This window comes from Macaca mulatta, chromosome 16, assembly GCF_049350105.2.
Source record: "Macaca mulatta isolate MMU2019108-1 chromosome 16, T2T-MMU8v2.0, whole genome shotgun sequence".
Classification (NCBI taxonomy): Eukaryota; Metazoa; Chordata; class Mammalia; order Primates; family Cercopithecidae; genus Macaca; species Macaca mulatta.
In genome coordinates, this window is record NC_133421.1 from 63,250,792 (window position 1) to 63,269,838 (window position 19,047).

General features: G+C 41.7%; 1 protein-coding gene across 2 annotated transcripts in view; it reads right to left on the minus strand.

Annotated features, from left to right (window-relative positions):
* Positions 1–18,494, minus strand: part of FBXO47 (F-box protein 47) — a 36,479-nt gene extending 17,985 nt beyond the window's left edge. Inside the window, exons 1-6 of one of the 2 annotated variants that reach the window (XM_077971496.1) lie at positions 18,317–18,494; positions 13,846–14,049; positions 12,915–13,085; positions 8,188–8,264; positions 4,999–5,076; positions 1,737–1,845 (exon numbers count right to left, since the gene is read on the minus strand). In XM_077971496.1, coding sequence (XP_077827622.1) covers positions 1,737–1,845; positions 4,999–5,076; positions 8,188–8,264; positions 12,915–13,085; positions 13,846–14,026 — 616 coding nt within the window. In that variant the 5' untranslated portion in view covers positions 14,027–14,049; positions 18,317–18,494. The remainder of the gene's footprint in view (positions 1–1,736; positions 1,846–4,998; positions 5,077–8,187; positions 8,265–12,914; positions 13,086–13,845; positions 14,050–18,316) is intronic. The other variant, XM_001085225.4, reaches the window with a different exon arrangement.
* Between the last annotated feature and the right edge of the window lie 553 nt (positions 18,495–19,047).

Below are 19,047 nucleotides of genomic sequence, written 5' to 3' on the forward strand. Positions count from 1 at the left end.
AAGTGATCCTCCCACTTCAGCCTCCTGAGTAGCTGGGATTACAGGTGTGAGTCACCTTGCCCAGCCTATCACTGTTTTCTTTCGACAGCTTTATTGAAATATAATTTATATACCATACAATTCAACCATTTAAAGTGTGCAATTCAATGGTTTATAGTATATTATCAATTTTTTTATATTGTAAAATATAAATCACATAAAATTTGCCATTCTAACCATTTGTAAGTATGCAATTCAGTGGCATCATTTATATTTACACTGTTGTTCAACCACCACACTGTCTATTTCCAAAAGTTTTTCATCACCTCAAACACAAACTCTGTAACTATTAAGCAATAACTCCCCACTCTCCCCTGCCCTCAGCTCCTGGTAACCTCAAATCTACTTTCTGTCTCTATGAATTTGCCTGTTCTAGGTATCTCATGTAAGTAGAACCATACAATATTTGTCCTTGTGTTCCTGGCTTCTCTCACTTAGTATAATGTTTTCAAGGTTCACCCGTGTTGCAACATATACCACATTTTGTTTATCCATTCACCTGTTTTGTTTTTTTTTCTGAGACGGAGGGCCTCCTCTGTCACCCAGGCTGGAGTGCAGTGACTGGATCATGCCTGCCTACTTCTTTTTTTTTTTGTAGAGATGGGGATCTCGCTATGTCCCCCATGTTGGTCTCTAACTCCTAGGCTCAAGTCATCTTCCCACCTTGGCCTCCTAAAGTGCTGAGATTATAAGCATGAGTCACTGCCCTCTGCCTGCCATGATTATTCATATACATGTCTCCTTCTGCACATTGTGGGAGTTTCTCAGAGTGAAACAGCTCGATATAAGGTTCTATAATTTAAAAATATGAAATATTTCTGATATATAGAGAGGTTTACAGGATGCTATAATGAGCTCCTTTGTATCTACCAGCTGGCTTAACGAATAAAAGATCATCAATACAGTTGAAGCCCTCTTTCTCCAATCTCATACTGCTTTTCTACCTCACTGTCTTATTCAGTATTTATCATTCCCTTACATTTCTTTGTCCTTTTGCTATTATGTATGCCACAATTTATTTTTATTTTTATTTTTGAAAAGGGGTCTCTGTTGCCCAGGCTGGAGTGCAGCGGCTTGATCTTGGCTCAGTACAGCCTCAATCTAGTGGGCTCAAGCTATCCTCCCACCTCAGCCTCCTGAGTACCTGGGACTACAGGTACATGCCATCACGGCTGGCTAATTTTTTTTTATTTTTTGTAGAGACAAGATCTTGCTGTCTTGCCCAGTCTGGTCTTGAACTCCTGGCCTCAAGGGATCTTTCTGCCTCGGCTTCCCAAAATGTTGGGACTGCAGTTGTGAACCACGGCACCTGGCCCACTATTTATTTATTTATGGAGACAGGGTCTCACTCTGTTGCCCAGGCTGAGTGCAGTAGTGCGATCACAGCTCACTGCAGCCTCGACCTCCCAGGGTCAAGCGATCCTTTCACCTCAGCCTCCTGAGTAGCTGGGACCACAGGCACACATCACCATGCCCGAATAATTTTTTATTTTTTGTAGAGACAAGGTCTCACTATGTTGCCTAGGCTGCTCTTGAACTTCTGGACTCAAGTGATCCTCCGACTTTGGCTTCCCAAAGTGCTGGGATTTTAGGCATGAGCCACCACACCTGGCCAAAATTACTTTTAATTACATTTTTAAAACTCTCTTTTTTCTATTTTAATCTCTATAAATTATATGCAAATTGTAGTTTTTTACCTGGTTTGCTGCAGACAGCCATTTGCATCTTGCGGCAGAGATTAGTCAGTTCGCATAAGAAATTATAAACGCGATGGCACTCAAGTTCATCCCAACCTGCTGTTAAGGTCTGAGGAAAATAAAGAAAACATTGTGGATATTCAGACTATCAAGTCAAACCATAAGTCACACGAGGCGTGGTGGCTTACGCCTGTAATTCCAACACTTTGGGAGGCCAAGGTGGGCGGATCACCTGTGGTCAGGAGTTTGAGACCAGCCTGGACAACATAGTAAAACCTCGTCTCTACTAAAAGTACAAAAATTAGCCAGGCATGGTGGTGGGCATGTGTAATCCCAGTTACTTGGGAGGCTGAGTCAGAATTGCTTGAACCTGGGAGGCGGAGCTTGCAGTGAGCCGAGATCATGCCATTGCACTCCAGCCTGGGTGACAAGAGCAAAGCTCTGTCACAAAAACAAACAAACAAACAAAACAGGCCAGGCGCAGTGGCTCACACTTGTAATCCCAGTACTTTGGGAGGCCAACGTGGCAGATCATGAGGTCAGGAGATTGAGACCATCCTGGCTAACACGGTGAAACCCTGTCCCTACTAAAAATACAAAAAATTAGCTGGGCACGGTGGCACGCACCTGTAGTCCCAGCTACCTGGGAGGCTGAGACAGGAGAATCACTTGTTCCCAGAGATGGAGATTGCAGTGAGCCGAGATCACACCACTGCACTCCAACCTGGGCAACACAGTGAGACTCCGTATCAAAAAAACAAAACAAACAAACAACAACAAGAACATAAGTCACTACTGCTTTATGAGTGTAACTGTTTTTAGCACATGATCAAGGTGATGTGCAATTTTTACCCATTATGGAACTATCAAATTAATAACAAATTAACATAAACAAAACTTGGAAAGCTCCAAAATTCAGTTTCTTTTTGGTTGGAAAGGAAGTATCTTTTCAGATAACTTTTTTTTTTTTTTTTGAGATGGAATCTCACTATGTTGCCCAGGCTGGAGTGCAACGGACAGAACTTTTTTATTTGTTTGTTTGAGAAGGTTTAAATGGTACTGAATCCTGAACTTTGACAATGTGAGGCAAATAACCAAAACCCTGAACACAGTTTAGATATCTGACTTACAACCATGCTATGGCTTTAAGACTAGAGTAGAATCCCTTTGACACCCGCAGTTGTCATTTATGATATTGCTTATAAATGAGAATGATCCAATTTCAATGTGACAATTCTGAGCATTTATGTATGACTTTTTTTTCCAGAGATGGGGTTTTACCATGTTGGTCAGGCTGGTCTTGAACTCCTGACCTCAGGTGATCGGCCTGCCTCAGACTCCCAAAGTGCTGGAATTACAGGTGTGAGCAACTGTGCCTGGCTATTTATGACTTTTGAACGTCAACAACCAAAAATCTTTTATTGGCTGGGCACAGTGACTCACGCCTGTAATCCTAGCACTTTGGGAGGCCGAGGCAAGTGGATTACTTGAGGTCAGGAGTTTGAAACCAGCCTGGCCAACATGGTGAAACCCTGTCTCTACTAAAAACACATACACACACACACAATAGCTAGGTGTGGTGGCAGGCCCCTGTAATCCCAGCTACTTGGGAGGCTGAGGCAGGAGAATCACTTGAACCCAGGAGGCCGAGGGTGCAGTGAGCTGAAATCGTGTCACTGCACTCCGGCCTGGGCGACAGAGCGAGACTCCATCTCAAAAAAGAAAAAAAAAAAATTAATCTGGCTGGTCGTGGTGGCTAACGTCTGCAATCCCAGCACTTTGGCAGGCTGAGGCGGGAGGATCACCTGAAGTCAGGAGTTTGAGACCAGCCTGACCAACATGGTGAAACCTTGTCTCTACTAAAAATACAAAAATTAGCTGGGTGTGGTAGCACATACCTGTAATCCCAGCTACTCGGGAGGCTGAGGCAGGAGAATTGCTTGAACCTGGGAGGCGGAGGCTGCAGTGAGCCGAGACTGTGCTACTGCACTCCAGCCTGGGTGACAGAGCGAGACTCTGCCTCAAAAATAAATAAATAAATAAATAAATAAATAAATAAAAATTAATCTTATTCCCTGTGGAAGGACATATAAGAAACTGATAACTGATTACTTCTGGTGAAGGGAACTCAGTGGACAAGGAGAGAGACTAACTTTTTACTTTATACATTGTGTACCATTGTAAATGTACATGAATATATACATATGTATTACATGTCCCAAAGAAAGAAAGAAACAAGTAAAAAACAAAATTAAATAAGAAAAATCTGTCTTGGAAGAGGATTAGTAAGGGCTTAGACCCCTGCAATCTGGGTGAGTACGAGTTGGTGGCTGGTAGGCTGAGCACAGCAAGATTCTTATGGGTGCAGTGCCTGCCTCACAAGGTTGTTGTAAATGTAAATTAGTCAATACATGTTGTCGGGTGTGGTAGCTCACACTCGTAATCTCAGCACTTTGGGAGGCAGAGGTGAGTGGATTGCTTGAGGTCAGGAGTTCGAGACCAGCCTGACCAACATGTTGAAACCCTGTCTCTACTAAAAATACAAACAAATAATTAGCCAGGCGTGGTGGCGGGTGCCTGTAATCCCAGCTACTCAGGAGGCTGAGGCAGGAGAATCGCTTGAACCTGAGAGGCGGAGGTTTCAGTGAGCTGAGATCATGCCATTGTACTCCAGGCTTGGTGACAGAGTAAGACTCTGTCTCAAAAAATAAATAAATAAATAAATAAATAAAAATTAATCAACACATGTAAACTACTTAGAACAGTGTTTGGCACATAGTAAGCTGAGTAAACGCTAATTATTATCTTCTTTGTTTACAATATAAAAGATCAGTCAAAATGTTCTTGAATTAATACAACTGATTACTAATATCACACCTTAAATAACTAGCCCAAGACTAAACTCATTATATAGATAGATATAGATACACACATGCACACACACCACCCCATAATATTTCTAATCTTTACAACTAGTAGAAACTTTGAGGACACTAATTCTTTAGGAGGAGTAACCTTCATTCAGCATGTAGAATGGTTTGGGGGATAAATAAATGTCAAACATTTTTTACCACTGAGAAATTCAAAACGAAAATCTGAGATAGCAAACATTATTAGATTAATACATTCTCAAACCTTTATTTTATTTTGCTCTTTTTAAGATTATTATAACTTTATTAACCTATGAAAAGAGAGACTGGATATTCTATTTGTTAGCAGTTCCAAAGGTATCCTTTTCCTTCTCTGATTAAAAAAAATGTACCTGTAAAAACATGCCATAACATGTTAATCCTAAACACTGCATAGGAGCTGCACAGCCATTGAATTTAAAGCAGGAAACCTGTAAAGAGAACAATGTTAATACCTCCTTGTTGGTGAAACTATAGTTTGACAATAGTGGAACAATGGTTTGACATTCAAATTTAATGGAAATAAGCAAGAATTTTTTCAGCACCTATTCTGATCAGCATTGTGTTCCATAGGTGGGGATTATAAAAGTAGTATAAAAGTCTCAGCCGGGCGCAGTGTCTGACGCCTGTAATCCCAGCACTTTGGGAGGCCGAGGCGGGCGGATCATGAGGTCAGGGAATCGAGACCATCCCGGCTAACACGGTGAAACCCCGTCTCTACTAAAAATACACAAAAAATAGCCGGGCGTGGTGGTGGGCGCCTGTAGTCCCAGCTACTCTGGAGGCTGAGGCAGGAGAATGGCATGAACCCTGGAGGCGGAGCTGGCAGTGAGCCGAGACGGCGCCATGGCACTCCAGCCTGGGTGACAGAGCGAGACTCCGTCTCAAAAAGAAAAAAAAAAATCTCTACTCTCAAAGAAGTTCACAATTTATTTTTTTTATTTTTTTTGTTTTATTTTTTATTTTTTTTTGAGACGGAGTCTCGCTCTGTCACCCAGGCTGGAGTGCAGTGGCCGGATCTCAGCTCACTGCAAGCTCCGCCTCCCGGGTTCACGCCATTCTCCTGCCTCAGCCTCCCGAGTAGCTGGGACTACAGGTGCCTGCCACCTCGCCTGGCTAAGTTTTTGTATTTTTAGTAGAGACGGGGTTTCACTGTGTTAGCCAGGATGGTCTCAATCTGACCTCGTGATCCGCCCGTCTCGGCCTCCCAAAGTGCTGGGATTACAGGCTTGAGCCACCGCGCCCAGCCCACAATTTATTTAATAATAACAATAATTTTTTATTTTTATTTTTTATGACTGAGTCTTGCTCTGTCACCCAGGCTGGAGTGCAGTGGCATAATTTTGGCTCACTGAAGCTTCCGCCCCCTGGGTTCAAGCGATTCTCATGCCTTAGCCTCCCAAGTAGCTGGAATTACAGACACCTCCAGGCCTGGCTAATTTTTGTACTTTTAGTAGAGATGGGGTTTCACCATGTTGGCCAGGCTGGTCTTGAACTCCTGACTTCAGGTGATCCACCTGCCTCAGCCTTCCAAAGTGCTAGGATTACAGGTGTGAGCCACCGTGCCCTGCAAAGGTTTTATACAAGAAGTTATGAGGCTGGGCGCGGTGGCTTATGCCTATAATACCAGCACTTTGGGAGGCTGAGTTGGGTGGATCACTTGAGGTCAGGAATTTGAGACCAGCCTGACCAATATGAAGAAACCCTGTCTCTACTAAAAATACAAAAATTAGTTGGGTGTGGTGACAGGTGCCTGTAGTCCCAGCTACTTGGGAGGCTGAGACAAAAGAATTGCTTGAACCCAGGAGGCAGAGGTTGCAGTGAGCCAAGATCGTGCCACTGCACTCCAGCCTGGGTGACAGGGGGAGACTACATCTCAAAAAAAAAAAAAAAAAAAAAGAGAAAGTTATGTTGGCCAGGCGTGGTGGCTCACGCCTGTAATCCCAGCACTTTGGGAGGCCGAGGCGTGGATCACCAGGTCAGGAAATCGAGACCATTCTAACATGGTGAAACCCCGCCTCTACTAAAAATACAAAAAAATTGGCCGGGTGCTGTGGCTCACGCCTGTAATCCCAGCACTTTGGGAGGCCGAGGTGGGCGGAACACGAGGTCAGGAGTTCGACGAGATCAGCCTGACCAACATGGTGAAACTCTGTCTCTACTAAAAATACAAAAATTAACTGGGCATGGGGGCACACGCCTGTAATCCCAGCTACTTGGGATGCTGAGGCAGAAGAATCACTTGAACCTGGGAGGCAGAGGTTGCAGTGAGCTGAGATCATGCCACTGCACTCTAGCCTGGGCAGCAGAGCGAGACTCCATCTACAAAAAAAAAAAAAATTAGCCAGGCGTGGTGACACATGCCTGTAATCCCAGCTACTCGGGAGGCCAAGGCAGGAGAAGTGCTTGAACCTAAGAGGCGGAGGTTGCAGTGAGTCATGATAGTGCCACTGCACTCCAGCCTGGGCGACAGAGTGAGACTCCGTCTCAAAAAAAAAAAAAACCATATTTATGAATGTGATGCTTTAGGAAGAGTAATCTTGATTCAGCATACAGAATGCTTTGGGGAGTAATGAATTGGATAACAGAAAGGTCATCTGGGAAGCTGCAATAATAATACAGACCAGAACTCAATGTAAATGCTGACACGAAAAAGTTGGCAGGGCAAGGTGGCTCATGCTTGTAATCCCAGCACTTTGGGAGGCCAAGGTGGGCAGATTGCCTGAGGTCAGGAGTTCAAGACCAGACTGTTCAACAGGGCTAAACCCCATCTCTACTAAAAGTACAAGAATTAGCCAGGCATGGTGGTGGGTGACTGTAATCCCAGCTACTCGGGAGGCTGAGGCAGGAGAATAGCTTGAACCCAGGAGGTGGAGGTTGCAGTGAGCCGAGATCACGCCGCTGCACTCCAGTCTGGGTGACAAAAGCGAGACTCTGTCTCAACAACAACAACAAAAAAAAAAAAAAAAAAAGAAAAGAAAAAGTCAGTGTATCAGAAACAGTAGATACCACTGAGTGTTGAACTGAACCATCAAGAGTTGGACGTATACTTGGATTTGTATATGAAAGTCTTATAAAGAGACTATGCTCAAACATATTGATACACATTTCCAAGTCTATTATCATAAAATGTTTGTTGTTTTATATATTAAAAACACTTTCCTATGTTTCTATACATTTAAACAATAAAATCTCAACATTCAGAAATTATTTCACTTTAATATAATATCTGAATCACTACTTTAAAACTTCCTTAGGATTTGTATGAGGTGTAAAATACACTTTATACTCTGAGAAACCTAATAAACTTCAATGATGTGCTTAGTTATATATGAAAATGGTTTTATAATAAGTGAAAGATTACTATATTTTGACATTATATAATCTCTAAGTACTTGGTAAAATATTAGACTATCATAAATCAAGTTTTTAGTGCTAATTCATGAAATTCTACTAATACAGAGTAAAATGAGCATGAGATAATAAAATAATATCTTTACTGGAAATCAAGATTGTAAACTAATTTAGAAGTATGATCTTACTTCTGTGAGTATCTTGTGAATGTACTTTAGCCTTTCCTTGGTGGGTAGCAGCAATGTACATCTTTTAAACAGTAGACCTAAGAAAGTAAAGAGACATAAGAAAAAATGACAACAATACAATTAAGAATATCAATAGAGCACAGAATAATGTTTCCTGAAAGTCAAGTGTGGTATATCACAGTGGACTATGAGTTGATATGGTTTTTAAGAGAAAGTTTGGGAGGAAGGGTGCAAAACACTTTCCATTTATGGTATTTAACAAGTGACTCTGATGCTCGTCTAAGAGGCCTTGGCATAAAATCTTGCAAAAAATTGTTAAATTGCTTCTATAGGACACGTGGAAAAATACATAGAGTATAAAAGATACAATAATAAAGACACGCTAGAGAAATTTTATTTTGCCTTTATTCCATAGAAAGCAGATTTCAGCATCTCTTGAAATTAACCTCATATCCATATCCACAAAGGAAAATGTTTTAAGAGTTGCTAATCTGAAACATGGAAAGAATGAGAAAACAGATTTTTCTTTTTTTTTTTTTTTCTTGAGACAAGGTCTTACTCTGTTGCCCAGGCTGAAGTGTGGTGGCATGCCATCATGACTTACTGCAGTCTTGATCTTCTGGGCTCAAGTGATCCTCCCACTTCAGCTTCCCAAGTAACTAGGACCACAGGCATGTGCCACCAAGCCCGGCTAATTTTATTTTTTCTTGATACAGGATCTCGCTCTGTCACCAGGATGACGTGCAGTGGCGTGATCTCTGCTTACTGCAACCTCCATCTCCCAGGTTCAAGTGATTATTCTGCCTCAGTCTCCTGAGTAGCTGGGACTACAAGTGCACAACGCCATGCCCAGCTAATTTATGTATTTTTAGAGACGAGGTTTCATCATGTTGGCCAGGATGGTCTCGATGTCCTGACCTCATGATCTGCCTGCCTCGGCCTCCCAAAGTGCTGGGATTACAGGTGTGAGCCACCATGCCCAGCCCAAGCCCAGCTAATTTTTAAAAAAACATTTTTTTTTCGTAGAGATGGGTTCTTGCTTTGTTGCCCAGGCTGGTCTTGAATTCCTGGGCTCAAGTAATCCTTCCACCTTGGCCTCACAAAGCACTGGGATTAAATTGCATTGGGCTGAGAAAACAGGTTTTGTATCCCTCTCTCCAAATACAAAAATTTAAGTCATAAGTACTTAAAATTTCAGAGGCTAGATTTTTTTCTTTTTTTCACAGAAAGTATCCAGTTAGGATGAAATATCCATTTATTCCTTCTAAGATATCCTTTTATGGGACTTGCATGCTAAGAATGTATAGGATTTTGTGTACAGATACTTTAAAAAGAAAAAAAAAAAACTCAGTTTCTCAGTGAGATATATAATGTGAGCTACAGTGACAGGAAGTGTATGATTTGTTTCCTCTAACTTTAAACGTTCTATTTTCCTAAAATGGCAATACATTGTTAACATTCCTATGAGGGCAAATGTCCTCAAACTAAATAGAAGATATATGGTAGGAAAATATATACCTGAACCTCATGACGTTTTTCAGCCTTCATCTTCTCTGTATTTACTTTTTTACATAAGATTATAATTACTTTACATAATTCTGAAGAATCTATAGGAATCTAACTTATTTTTAGAAGTTGCTATGTTTGAGTAACACATGAACAGAATTGAGTTTTAAACATAAACCCTCTTTATTTTTGTATATAAAGACATTTTTCATACTTGACAACTAAGGGAAAAGAAAAAAAAGACATTTTTCAGTGTTTAGTTTTTAAGCTGAGCTCTTTCCCTTTCATACTTCGGTATCCAGTTTCACAGCACATCATAACTAAGGAATTCTAGGCATTAATTCTTAGAATTCTACTCCTGGGCACAATTGATCCTCCTGCCTCAGCCTCCTGAGTATCTGGGACTACAGGCACGTGTGACTGCATCCAGCCTTATTTTGGTATGCTGATTGCCTAATATAAAACTCCTATTTTTAAGGATCACAACTTACCATAAAATCCAATACCGGCTGTTTAAAAAAAAAAAAAAAAAAAAAAAGAAAACCATAGGTGCTCTGCTATACCCTTTAGAGACTTTTTTAAAGTTCTTCCCTAAATAGAGTCAGATGTAATGTTCTTTCCACATTGGCCATCTGCTCTGTTTTACATGAAGAAGCAAATTAAAACTTATAGTTGGCCGAATACGGTGGCTCACGCCTGTAATCCCAGCACTTTGGGAGGCTGAGGAGGGCAGATCACTTGAGGACAGGAGTTCGAGACCAGCCTGGCCAACATAGTGAAACCCTGTCTCTACTAATACAAAAATTAGCTAGGCATGGTGGTGCATGCCTGTAATCCCAGTTACTGGAGATGCTGAGGCACGAGAATCGCTTGAACCCAAGAGGCGGAGGTTGCAGTGAGCCGAGGTTGTGCCACTGCACTCCAGTCTGAGCGACAGAGTGAGACTGCCTCAAAAAAAAAATAAAATTCTTCAAGGCATTTTGTGTGTGTGTGTGTGTGTGTGTGTGTGTGTGTGTGTGTGTATGAATATGAGACGGGGTCTCACTCTGTTGCCAAGGCCAGAGTGCATTTTCAAAATCGACTCACTGCAGCCTCGACCTTTGGGGCTCAAGTAATCCTCCCACCTCAGCCTCCTGAGTAGCTGGGACAACAGGTTTGTCCTCTAATTTGTTTCCTCTAACTTTAAACGTTCTATTTTCCTAAAATGGCAATACATTGTTAACATTCCTATGAGGGCAAATGTCCTCAAACTAAAAATAAGATTTATGGTAAGAAAATACATACCTGAACCTCATGACTTTTTTCAGCTTTCAGCTGGGCCACCATGCCCAGATAATTTTTTAATTTTTTGTAGAAATGGGGATCTCCCTATGTTGCCCAGGCTGGTCTTGAACTCCTGGGCTCAAGCGATCCTCCCACCTTGGCTTCCCAAAGTGCTGGGATTACAGGCATGAGCCACTGAGCCCGGCCCAAAGCACAGCATTCTGAAAATCTTATTTTAATGTCTGAAAACAAGCTGGATACAGTCATACATGCCTGTAGTTTCAGATACTCAGGAGACTGAGGCAGGAGGATCGATTGTGCCCAGGAGTACAGGCCAGCCTGGGCAACACTGCAAGATCCCATCTCAAAAAAAAAAAAAAAGTGAAAACAATAACAGATCAGGTAAGAATGACAACATGAGAAAATGGTAAGTATATGAAACATTTACTTAAAGAATTAGTCATAAATGAAGTGTTTGCATCAAAATTAAACAGAAAGTTGAAATCATTACATGAATAAAACCATTTAAAAAAGCTATTAAGATCAATACATATTTGTACTTTTTACTGAATTACACATATAATTGTCTTAGTGTTTTTGTCAGTTTAAGCAATTGAGACTTGATCAGGGAGAAATATTTCTTTCAGATCAAAACCAAAGTATAAGCTCTACTGTATTACCCAGGTACCACTTCCTCTACAACTAATGATGAACTGAAAATAATTCTTTTTTTTTATTTTTGAGTTGCAGTCTCACTTTGTCACCTAGGCTGGAGTGCAGTGGCGTGACCTCAGCTCACTGCAACCTCCATTTCCTGGGTTCAAGCAATTGTCCTGCCTCAGCCTCCTAAGTAGCTAGGACTACAGGCATGTGCCACCATGCCCAGCTAATTTTTGTATCTTTAGTAGAGACAGGGTTTCGCCATGTTGGCCAGAGTAGTCTTGAACTCCTGACCTCAGGTGATCTGCCTGCCTTGGCCTCTCAAAGTTCTGGGAATACAGGTGTGAGCCACTGTGGCCAGCCGAAAAATTACATTTATAATGAGAAGTAGGAAAAAGTAGTTTCCATATTCTGTTACAGGCTTTAGTAAGCCTAATCATAAATACTGAAACCAATGACACTGTAATCAGATCACATACTTTTCTTTCATTTGGTCTTATTCAAATACACAGGTAATCATCAAATACATTTTGATGTATTTACATATCCACATACTCTTATTATCTTAAATCTAAGCATCCTTGGGCTACTAAAAGGCAGTATTCACTTAACTTACTGTTACGCCTTTATTTAAATCACACCATCTTGATATTTGGTTTTATTGTCATGCTTTGATGAATTATAAAGTGGTTTCAAATCGGTGTCATTAGTCAAGTCAAAATTAGAATTTTACTTCAGCACTCTCAGGGGCAATGAAATCAATGAATGGAGTAAAAAACATAAATGATTATAAATCAAGGAAGAAAGATTATACAGAATTTGCTTTGATAAGGTCAGTTTAATTATAGCTTAATGACTTACTAGATGTACTTAAAAACCACAGTTTCTGGTGAGAGGATAAATAATCTTCCATAATAATGTGTTTAAATTTCTATTTTTAAGGACTAGATTATGGTTGAAAGGGAAAAGAGGTAAAGAGATAAAACTCATTCGATCTACAGGAAGTGACACATAGAAAATACATCAATTTCCTAAACTAATAAGCCACTAGACGTTAAGCATAGGTGATGTTGTATCTATATGAAATCACAAGAATTGACACTTTACATCAAAATGCATTTTCTCACCTTTAAAGATAACTGGTTAAGGGAGTGTTCTCACACTAAAGAGTAAAAGCATCATAGAAGCGCACATTTTGGAATATATTCCATTTCCTACTGGCCTTACAGATTGTATACTAAGTTTCTCTTAATTAAGCACAGTTCTTTACTTGTTGCGATTCTCATTACATAAGTTACCTAGAGATCTGTAGTGCTCCAGTATAGCAGAGTCTTGTCTCCTGTCAGGCAGCTCAAGGTTATGAAAGTCCTGTAGTAAAAGTCTTTTGCTTCCTGATGAGGTTGAGATATAATTAATAATGTGTTGGCTGACTGTTTTGGACACCATGCTTAGCATGCTGATATCCTTCACTACCAAAAGAAATATATATGTGTATGTATCAATGGCTTAAATGCAAGAACATCACTATTAACACAGTCTATTAACTTATAGGTTAACTAAATCATCATCACTATCACCATCATCATCTCATTGGGAAAAAGGGGAAAAATCTTAAAATTGTTTAAAATCCAGTTCTCAATGAATTAGAAACATGTTTGGATTTACCAATCAAGGTACTATGTCATAATTACAGGCATGTTTTCAAGAGTTTAAGTATTGCCGTGTTCAAAGGAAGATTTAAAAAAATTAACTTAGGGCTAGGCGCAGTGACTCACGCCTGTAATCCCAGCACTTCGGGAGGCCAAGGCGGGAGGATCACCTGAGGTTGGGAGTTCGAGACCAGACTGACCAACATGGGGAAACTCCGTTTCTACTAAAAATACAAAATTAGCCAGGCATGGTGGCGCATGCCAGCTATTCGGGAGGCTGAGGCAGGAGAATAGCTTGAACCTGGGAAGGTTGTGGTGAGCTGAGATTACACCATTGCACTCCAGCCTGGGCAACAAGAGCAAAACTCCATCTCAAAATAATAATAATAATAATAATAATTTAAGTATTGTGCTTTCTTATTGTACTCCTTATCTGATAATAATGAAACTTTAGAAAATAAACACTTAACATGAATGTCATTAACATTTTAGCATGGCCCATGATGACAAACTAGTTCTTGGGAAAACTTAAAATAGCCTAGTGTCTTTTGTAGGCTATTCATAAGTTCCCAAACCTCACCTGACAAATATTTTAAAATTATCTGGAATATTTCCAATGGTAAGGCTTTAAAATTTCCAAATGTTGATATGGGTTGAAAGCCTGAGCCAAGGGTCTTGGAACAACAGCTGGTTTGACGATTACTACGTCTAAGTTTCTGGTTGGGAATCAAAGTGAAATTGGTATTTATTCTGGATGCCATTCTTCTTGTCTCATAAATTTATCCTGGTCAGAAAAACAAAATACAAGAGACAAGAAAGAAAGGAAGTTAAAGCAAGGAAGAGTTTTTTTTTGTTTTTTGTTTTTTAACAAAGAGGTTGATAGTATGATATGCAATAGCTGTTTCTCCGTATTTACAAAAGATTTTTGGTTTTTTTTGTTTTTTTTTTGAGACGGAGTCTTGCTCTGTTGCCTACGCTGGAGTGCAATGGCGTAATCTCAGTTCACTGCAACCTCCGCCTCCCGGGTTCAAGTGGTTCTTCTGCTTCAGCCTCCTGAGCAGCTGGGATTACAGTCAAGCGCCACCATGCCCAGCTAATTTTGTATTTTTAGTAGAGACAGGGTTTTGTCATGTTGGCCAGGAAGGTCTCGAACTCCTGACCTCAGGTGATCTGCCCTCCTCAGCCTCCCAAAGTGCTGGGATTACAGGCATGAGCCACTGAGCCTGGCCCCACTTACTTTATTACAGCTAAAATTTAAATAGTTTTAAAGTCTCTATTTTCATCTCTTTTTTTATTGTTTCGAACAAAAAAACTCAGTACTCAGTTTTAAAGAAATAGAAAAACATTACTATGAAATTTTAAAGCTACATTAATATTTTGACTTTTTAAAAGAATATATGCTGGGTGTGGTGGCTCATGTCTGTAATCCTAACACAAAAAAGTAGGTGGCATTACTATTACCAATTATGTGCTGTATAATACTCAAATAAGCAGTGAATTAAAGTCTTTCTTCTTTTCTTTGTTGGTTTTTATTTTTTTGTCAGTCTTGCTCTGTTGCCCAGGCCGGAGTACAGTGGCATGATGAGAGCTCATTGCAGCCTCGAACTCCTGGGCTCAAACAATCCTCCTGTCTCAGCCTCTGAGTAGGTGGGACTACAGGCACAGAGCCACCATTCCCAGCTAAAGAAAAAAAAAATTTTTTTTGGCCGGGCACGGTGGCTCACGCCTGTAATCCCAGCACTGTGGGAGGCCGAGGTGGGCAGATCACAAGGTTAGGAGATCAAGACCATCCTGGCTAACACAGTGAAACCCCATCTCTACTAAAAATACAAAAATTAGCCGAGCGTAGTGGCGGGTGCCTGTAGTCCCAGCTACTCAGGAGGTTGAGTCAGGAGAATGGCGTGAACCCGGGAGATGGAGTGCAGTGAGCTGAGACCGTGCCACTGCTCTCCAGCCTGGGTGACAAAGTGAGACTCCATCTCAAAAAAAAAAAAAAAAAGAAAAACATTTTTTGTAGAGGCAGGGCAGTGTCTGCCTGTGTTGCCTAACCTGGTCTTGAACTCCTGAGCTCAAGTGATCCTCCCACCTCAGTCTCCCAAAATGCTGGGATTATAGGCATGAGCCACTGTGTGTTCATAAGACTAGAACAAATACATGAATAGTAATAATTCTTTCCTCAATTCCACCTTCTATTAATAACAGTCACTGGCTGAGCGAGGTGACTCACACCTATAATCTCCGCACTTTGGGAGGCAGAGGTGGGCGGATCACCTGGGGTCAAGAGTTCGAGACCAGCCTGGCCAAGATGGTGAAACCCCAGCTCTACAAAAAATACAAAAATTAGCCAGGGATGGCAGTGTACACCTGTAATCCCAGCTACTTGGGAGGCTGAGGCAGGAGAATTGCTGGAACCCGGGAGGCGGAGGTTGCTGTGAGCCCAGCTACTCTGAAGGCTGAGGCATAAGAATCGCTTGAATCCGGGAGGCAGAGGTTGCAATGAGCTGAGATCATGCCATTGCACTCCAGCTTGGGGCAACAGAGTGAGATTTGGTCTCAACAAACCAACCAACAAACAAAAAATAATAGTCACTGATGAATCTTAGGGCCTATGCAACTTGATTTCAAAGATAAATATTTCTTAAACTCATTAAACGTAACTTATTAAAATTACTGACTATTTACTTACACTAAATAATTTTTTTTTGATGGATTATTGCTCTATTGCCCAGGCTGGAGTGCAGCAACACGATGCGCTCTCAGCTCACTGCAACCTCCGCCTCCCAGGTTCAAGTGATTCTCCTGCCTCAGCCTTCCAAGTAGCTGGGATTACAGGCATGTGTCACCTCACCCGGCTAATTTCTGTATTTTTAGTAGAGGCGGGTTTTCACCATGTTGGTCAGGCTGGTCTGGAACTGCTGACCTCAGGTGATCCACCGGCCTTGGCCTCCCAAAGTACTAGGATTACAGGCGAGAGCCACCACGCCCGCCTATTACACTAAATAATTATTTAAACACGTGTACCACACAGTGACTTTGTGTCACTCTATGGCTCTAATTCAGAAAACAATGTCTTTTGTGTATATATACATATATGCATAATTACAACTCCAATAGAAGGCTCCTTGTTTCTGAAGTAACAACTAAGACATTTTCATCAAAGATATAATTGTATCTGGCTAAAAGGCATTTTCTCCTTTCCTACAGAATTGCTAAAGTAACATTGTTACTTATTCATCTTGAAAGGTTACATATCAACTTACATCAATTTAAAATTGGTTACACATTTGAAAACATAACAAAGAAATTTAGTGCTTAGTGAAAAGTACACTCTGAACCTCCTTTGAAACCATACCACAGCGCTTGGGGACAGTATTGAGTGAACACTTAAATTAGGAGATATTTTAAAATTATCATTAAAATAATACAAATAGGCCGGGCATGGTGGCTCACACCTTAATCCCAGCGTTTTGGGAGGCCGAGGCCGGTGGATCACGAGGTCAGGAGATCGAGTTCACCCTGGTTAACACGGTGAAACTCCTTCTCTACTAAAAACAAAACAAAACAAAAAAACAAAAAATTAGCCGGGCGTGGTGGCATGCACCTGTAGTCCCAGCTACTCCGGAGGCTGAGGCAGGAGAATCGCTTGAGCCCAGGAGGCGGAGGTTGCAGTGAGCTGAGATCGCCACTGCACACCAGCCTGGGTGACAGAGCGAGACTGTCTTAAAAAAAAAAAAAAAAAAAAAAATTACACAAATAATAACTTTACACAATACAGCTAAACGAAGAAAAAATTAAGTTCACTTATAAACACTTTGGTTTATATAATTTCAAACTTTTACATACACTTCTTTTTAACAAAAAAGAGGGATCATTATACTACTTTGCAATCTGCTTTTTTCAATGAATTATCTTTCCATGCTAATAAATATCCTTCTACAAGTAATCATATTTTAATGACTGTATGTCATTCCACCAAATAAAAGAATCTTAATTCGTTGAATCCATAAGGTTGTTTGTAACTTTAACTTTTCACAGTAGGCGTTTAGTTTGTTTTTGAGATGGCGTTTCGCAGTCTCCTGAGCAGGAGAGCAGTGGCGCGATCTCGGCTCACTGCAACCTCTGCCTCCCGGGTTCAAGCGATTCTCCTCCCTCAGCCTCCCGAGTAGCTGGGACTACAGGCGCCCGCCACCACGCCTGGCTAATTTTTTGTATTTTCAGTAGAGACGGGGTTTCACCACGTTAGCCAGGATGGTCTCGATCTTCTAACCTCGCGATCCGCCCGCCCCGGCCTCCCAAAGTGCTGGGATTACAGGCGTGAGCCACCGCGTCCAGCCAACACAGTAGGCGTTTTAAAGCATTTTTATTACAGTAACATAAATCTGGCCTTGGCTTCGTCCTGTTTCTCTGAGGAATGTGGAAAGCGGGGCTTAGGCCCGTGGGCTCTTCAAAGACTGTCACCAGGTGGGGACTTCACTGTGTCAACTATGAACTATATACATGTTTAAAATAAATATAAATACACATTTAAAAATGATAAGCCCAAATTCTTTTAAAACTGAAGTCTCCACTTATAGTTCCTTATTTTCCTCACTCAGAGCTGGACGTTTCGCAGGGAAAACGCAGGCTTTTGTGAAAATTCTAAAGGTATAATCCTAAATTATTTTTGGTTTCTGCTCACGCCTCAAGTGAGTAAGAATCACAGCCCCAAATAATAATAATAATAAAATGATGCTTCATGCCCCCCGTTCCATCCCACTAACTTCGTCCGCGTGTGAAAGGCTCAATTGGATGAACTTCCCCGCCCCCCACACCTTTAAGATAAAAACTACATTCACAGCGATTTCTGTTTTAACATAAAACTCTTGGAAGGGCCCCACCCAATCTGTCTGGCAGCTGCCCCCAAACATCTCCAAAGCCGCAAACTAGGCAAGCCTAAAGGACAACCTGGCCAACAGGAGAATCAAACCACACGGGGTACGTTTCACTCCCTTCAGTCCATGAAAGATGAAATTATCGCAATAAAATACTGGGGGGAAAAAAACCTCTTTTACCACAGATTTTGACACTTTTCCGGCTACAGAGTCACAGGAAAGTGGCAGTTAGTCGTTCTGCCCCACCATCCTCAAATTTCTTAGTGTTTAGAAAAGAAAATATCTCCTCAAGATCTTCCCGCCACGAAGCGGGAAGGTCAGACTCCCGTAGGCTCCGGAGCTGCAGCCCTGCCCACCAGGTGTCCCCGTGGCCTCTAGAATATTGTAGAATCTTCCCAAGAGCCCACGCGGGAAGGAGGCCCGCCCCCTCATGAATAGCAAGAAGCCTCAGCTCTCGTAGAGCCCGCCTCCCTCATGAATATTGTAGATCTTCCCAGGAGCCCTAGCGGGAAGTCGGCCCCCCACCGCCCCCTTATCAATAGCAAGAGAGCCAGCTCCCATAGTGCCCTTCTTCTCATGAATAATTAACAGAGCGAGGTTCCTGGAGCCCAAACTCAGGCCTCAGCCACCCTTCGCGCCAAGCTGAAGACAGGAAGGGGCTGGAGCCGTTACGGTGTGGGGGAGGGGAGGGTGTAGCCCAAGATCTTGAACGCGGCGAGCCATGTTCCTGCTCCACTGCCTTTCCCTTCACCTAGTTTTGAGACAATTTTTGAGTCGCTCCCACCCCCACTAACCCCAGAAGGGCAAGTTACAAGGGGTTTCATCAAACCTTTTGATGGAAAAAAGCCTCCAGACATTCCTTTTTAAATCTGTCTTGCCGGTGCGGTGGCTCACGCCTGTAATCCCAACAC